The sequence below is a fragment of the Elephantulus edwardii genome, unplaced genomic scaffold (assembly GCF_000299155.1).
Source record: "Elephantulus edwardii isolate Elephantulus edwardi_28Jun2011 unplaced genomic scaffold, EleEdw1.0 scaffold00342, whole genome shotgun sequence".
Lineage (NCBI taxonomy): Eukaryota > Metazoa > Chordata > Mammalia > Macroscelidea > Macroscelididae > Elephantulus > Elephantulus edwardii.
In genome coordinates, this window is record NW_006400092.1 from 2086298 (window position 1) to 2091751 (window position 5454).

The following is a 5454-nucleotide window of genomic DNA, read 5'->3' on the forward strand; positions in this document are numbered from 1 at the left end:
CCCCCCCCCATTATAGTCCTGCCTCAGGATCATTTTCCACCTGCTCAGAATACTTTCTTCTTCACATACTGTCTTTTCTGCTCTTTCCCAATTTTCTTTAAAAATCTCACATTCTCCATTTTGCCCTTCCCTGCACATCGTCAGTTTTTTAAGCTCTCCACCCAATTTATGTCTCTTTTTCTGCAGCCCCTGTATGAAGTTGATGACTTACGAGATGCATTTCACATGTTGGGACTTTGATACTAGCCTCAGAAGGTCACATCTCTGCTGAAAAAAGTCAATGAAAGAACAATCTTTCAAGTCCTCTGCTTTTTTGACTGCAAGTCTCACTTTCTTCAAGTTAACATAAAAGTATTCATATTCTTGAAGATAGAGAAGGAACATAAGACCACCTAGTTAAGGCTGAAATTGGTGCAGGTTTTGATGCAACATTGTCCTCTAGTGGGAAAAAATAGAACTGCAAGACTTGAGGACATGGTTATGCGTCAAAGTTGCTCTCAATGCTTCTGATTCAGCCTGCCTAAGGGTGAAAGACCACACAAGGTAGATACTTAAAATCAAAGTGAGAAGGTGATCTATTTTGGTAATCAATATTTTTTTATTATTTGACTCATGAATTTCAACTATATGAATATCTAGTTAATATTAAGTGCTCCATTAGAATCCCTTTGGGGTTCCAGTTTCAAATAACAAACACGTCCATTAGGACATAATGTGTAGGATCTCCTAATCAAAGTCTGGACTGTAGGATCTCCTAATTAAAGTCTGGACAGTGTTACTCCCAAAATGCCTTTCCAAAGCATTAAGTTCCAAGTATATCCTCTGTAACAGTTGTGCCCGGGCTTTGGACTAGTTTATTTTAGGTTTAACTCCCTACTGAGAATTGACATTTGTATTCCAGGTATACTGAATCAGAATTTGTATTTTAAATGGGCTCAAGTATATCAGATATGACAAGTATGTCTCAGGATAGTGCAGGGCTCAGATCCATTGTTCATATAGTTGCTATGAGTCATTGTTGACTTGAAGGCCCCTAACAACAATAACATATGTATACATAAGAATCACTTGAGTATATTATTAAAATGTTGATTTTGATTCAACATATTTGGGATAAGAATACAAATTATTAACAAATGGTCAAATAGAAATGAATGGCTTGTACATAGTGGATCTTTATTTTGTTTTGGGTTTTTGGTCTGTACATAGTCACCTTATACTGTTTTAATAAAATATGTTACAAGAGATGAGGACTAAAGAACTTTACCAAATTGATAACCTTGAGTAATAATATTCTGGCAATGGATCTTTTTAAAGAAGCCCATGGTTTTAGAAACAACAAACACCCCACATAATGTTGGAAGCGAGCTGATTGAATGTTAAGAGAAAAATATCTTTGTTATTGTGATCCTTTTTGGTCTTAGCTGTGTTAATCAGATTTAGGTTTCTTACCTTGTATTTGTGAGGGAAAGATGCTTTTCCCATTGAAATATTAACTGTATAATGGAGTGGGGTGTGTGTGTGTGTGTGAAAGACTGAGTATTTCAAAGGGGAGGATGAGAGACTATTGCAAGTAAATGGTGTTTTCCCCCCAGATAGCTTTGGGAGTCTTTTACCTAAAAAAGCTGGCATAGAATAGTTTTTAATGACCATACCTGACCATGAGGAAGATATTCAGAATAACTATATCCTAGTGCAAATATTCCCTAGCAGTCTTTGAAATGAAGGTTGCATGTAGGACAATGTTATTTTAATCATCCTTTGAGTGAGTTTTTGAAAGCACAAAATAGGAAAAAAAAATCCTTATCTCATGCATTCATGTTTTATATTGTTATATAATGCCTAATGATATTTTTGCTATGGTAATTTCCTTTTCTGATCTATTGAAATTGAATCCTAATAATATTTTATACTTTTATACCTTTAGAAATTATTCTAATAACAACATGTATAATTGTATCATAGTCTCTTCATTATAGTAATGTTAAAAAGTATCACTTGAAGCTATTCTCTATTTTTATTAAATTTTGCCCAAACAAATATTGATTCTGGCTCATTTTCAATAAACTGAATAAAAGGTTAGTAATTCAGCAAGTTTAAGTAATATAAAATACTGAATAAGATTTTTTAAAGTGATTTATTAAAAGATAAAGTAAAAAAGTCATTTGAGGACTCAGCCTGTTGCTGTTGAATCTGAACTGACTCAAAGCTGATCCTCATTTGGGTTTCTGAGACTGTAAATCATGCAGGAATTGATTGTTCCACCTTGTTCTCTCTTTACAGCATATGCTAGGAAGGTGTGTATGTGTGTGTGTGATCTCTTTTCTTCATTACTTAGGAGTCTCCTAGAGAGCTCTGGTGGCCTAGTTTACAGCACAGGAGAGGAAGACCCTAGATGAGAAGGACTGATTCTGTGATTGGGATGGTGGGAAAGAATGTGTCAGAGATGGTGAGGTTGGCACAGGATAGAGCAGCGTTTAGGGCTCTTGTACATCGGGTCGCTATGAATCGCAAGCGACTGGATAGCACATAAAAACAACAACAACAAAACAGCAACAGCACTGCCAGCACAAAGATGGTGCCCATCTAGTGGTTCGAATCTACCAGCTGTTCTGCTGCAGAAGGATGAACAATCTCCTTCCATGCATTTACAGCCTCAGAAAACCCACTGCAAGGTCAGCTAGGAATTGGCTCTGACTTGACTGCAATGAAGTGAGTAAAAGTCATTTTTTACTTCGGAGTTGAGAAAATATGAATTTAGGTCCTAGTTCCAGGAGACATCATGCCTCACTAAAAATGTAGTGTTCCATCTGTATAATGAATATGGTAATGTTAACCCTGCAAATATTCTTGGTAATATTTCAAAGATAATCAAGACAAAGCTGGCAATGTTTCAGTGAATGGAACCACCGACCTCCTGTTTGCAAGCCCCCAAATCACACCTGACATCACCCTCTGTCCTCATAGCCAATTACATAGACTTTATGTTCTAAATATTTCTTGACTTTTATGTACTTTCCCCCATCTCCATTTGAAGAAGAATGAAAACGGATGTCTCTACCAATTAAAAACCTCATAGGATACTATCTTCACCTAAAGTTCTCTGATACTATGATAAATGAGAAAAACAAGGAGATTAAATTTCTTTAAACAGACAAAAAGCAGGATCATTGTGTAATCCAAAATACCAAACACTCCCTCTGTTGGTTAAAAGGAGCAACTGCTCCCGCTGACCATTCTCAAAGGGATCACAGTAGCAAATCCTGGCTAGAATGGGGGGAAATGTGGAACAAAACTAAAAACCATAAATATAAGGTCATTGTTACTGGTCTGATGAAGACTGGTGGAACCCTTGAGACTGTAGGCCTTAGTGACCCTTTGAACCTGGGCAAAATTAACCTCCAGGACTCAACTTTCAGCCAAACAATATACAGGCTTTTGAGGTGACTCATAACACCAGGGGAACAAGAACTTCTTAGAATAAACCACGATTATCAGGCCAGAAGGACACTTATCCCAAAGGAAGGAAGGGAAAAGACAGAAAGATTAATGGAAACAAGAATTACAGAGAGGAAGTGGGAGAATTGTGGGGAAGAAGTGGGATTCCATTGTGAGTATTGTAATTAATGTTGTGTTATGTGCCATCGAGTGGCTTGTGACCCCTAGCAACCCCATGTACAGCAGCTCTGAAGCCTGCCTTATCCTGAGCCAGGCTCACTGATTTTAACACACCAATCCCCACTGCCCCAGTTACTATACAATTCATCTAATCCGGGGGTCTTTTCCTCCCGCTTACACTCCCTCCACCCTTCCAAATATGATGTCCTTCTCCAAGGACCGGTCCCTCCTGGCCATGTGCCCAAAGTATATGAGAGGAGCTTCAAAATGTTACAAAATGGAATGTGTATGGAGATTGAAAACCAGGAATTAGAAGTGCTTTTTTTTTAACAGAAAGCACTACTTACAGGATTTTGAAATTTAAATTAATGTTCAGTTTATGAAGGTTACAAATCAAACACCTAATTTTTAAATTTTTATTTCCATTTGGTCTAGTGTCAGGGTATTTATTATAAATATAATGCAATTTGACAAGTGGCTAGTCACTATATCACTTAATGACAAGTAAGTAATACAGTGCTTTGTATCTCTAGAATGAATACATTACTGTGAGTTGAATAGCATGTAAGGAAGATCTGGGCAGAGGAAATTGAAATACTAAAGAGAGACTGATGATACTACTGGGAAGGGTCAATTCCATATACTTTTGATGGGAAAGCCAATTGATACAATGCTCCTTTAACCTAGAAATTCTATTTCTAGAACCATAGTCTGCAGAAGTATTTCTCATGTGACAAGTGGATATTCCTTCCAGCATTATGCCTACTATGGAGAAACTAAAAGTAACCTAAAGCTATATCAATAATGAAATGATAAATATACTTTGCAGACTATTAGAGATTAACCATAAATAGTAATGGTATGTAGCAACTGAACAAGAAGTATTTATATGCATATGAATATAAAAATACATACATTCTTAATAAAAGTACTGCAGGAGTAAATTCCAAATGACTAGTCATGACAATATCTAGGAAAAACAGTGAGATGGAAGGAAAAACATGGAAAAGGTAAACATTAATTTTTCACCCCAAGAAAACCAATTTGACTGCTGTCAAGTTGATCCAGACTCACTGGCATGCTACAGGGCGGAAGAGAATTGCCTCTTGGGTTTTGTTGTTTTTTTAAATGAAAATTTTATTTTATACTGGTTTACTTACAATCTCAGGGTTTTAAGAATATAAAACTTTATGGACACAGGCTGCCTCATCTTTTTCCCAAACAGTTGTTGGTGAGTTCCACTTTCAGCAACTGAACGTTTTAACTACTGTGCCACCAGGAATCCTTTCACTCATTTTTGTTAAAAATTAGAACTTGTAACTTTTAGTGGTTAAAAATATATAACTAAAACAAATACTACTTAAATACTGGGGCTCAACAGGTTTTTCGTTACCATGTATTTAAATGTTCACATAATATAAAATACTCTATAACTTTAAAGCTGTGAGAAGGAACCTGGTGGTGCTTTGGCTAAGGTATTCGGCCACTAACTGAAAGGTCAGCAGGTCAAACCCACCAGCTTCTCCACAGGAAGAAGATGAAGCAGAGTGGACACCCTCTGGGCAACTTCTACTGTATTCTACATCATTGCTATGAGTCACACTTGACTTGATGGTAGTGAATTTGGGGTTTGGATGAAAGAATTTGGTAAACCAAAGGGAGTAAATCTAGCAGTGAGGATTAGGTGGGTATTTCTTTAAGTATCTAAGAATTGGCAGCATCAGCATGGATGGTGAGGAGATTGAGATAGTTAACAGTTTTAATTTACTTGGCTCCACAGTCAACGCTCTTGGTAACAGTAGCCAGGAAATCAGGAGACCAATTGCATTGGGAAAG

At 36.8% G+C, this 5454-nt stretch overlaps 1 protein-coding gene across 1 annotated transcript in view; it reads left to right on the forward strand.

Moving 5' to 3' along the window:
• AICDA (activation-induced cytidine deaminase) overlaps positions 1 to 240 on the forward strand; it is a 32981-nt gene extending 32741 nt beyond the window's left edge. Inside the window, exon 5 of the mRNA XM_006901765.1 lies at positions 187 to 240. Coding sequence (XP_006901827.1) covers positions 187 to 240 — 54 coding nt within the window. The remainder of the gene's footprint in view (positions 1 to 186) is intronic.
• The last annotated feature ends 5214 nt before the right edge of the window (positions 241 to 5454 follow it).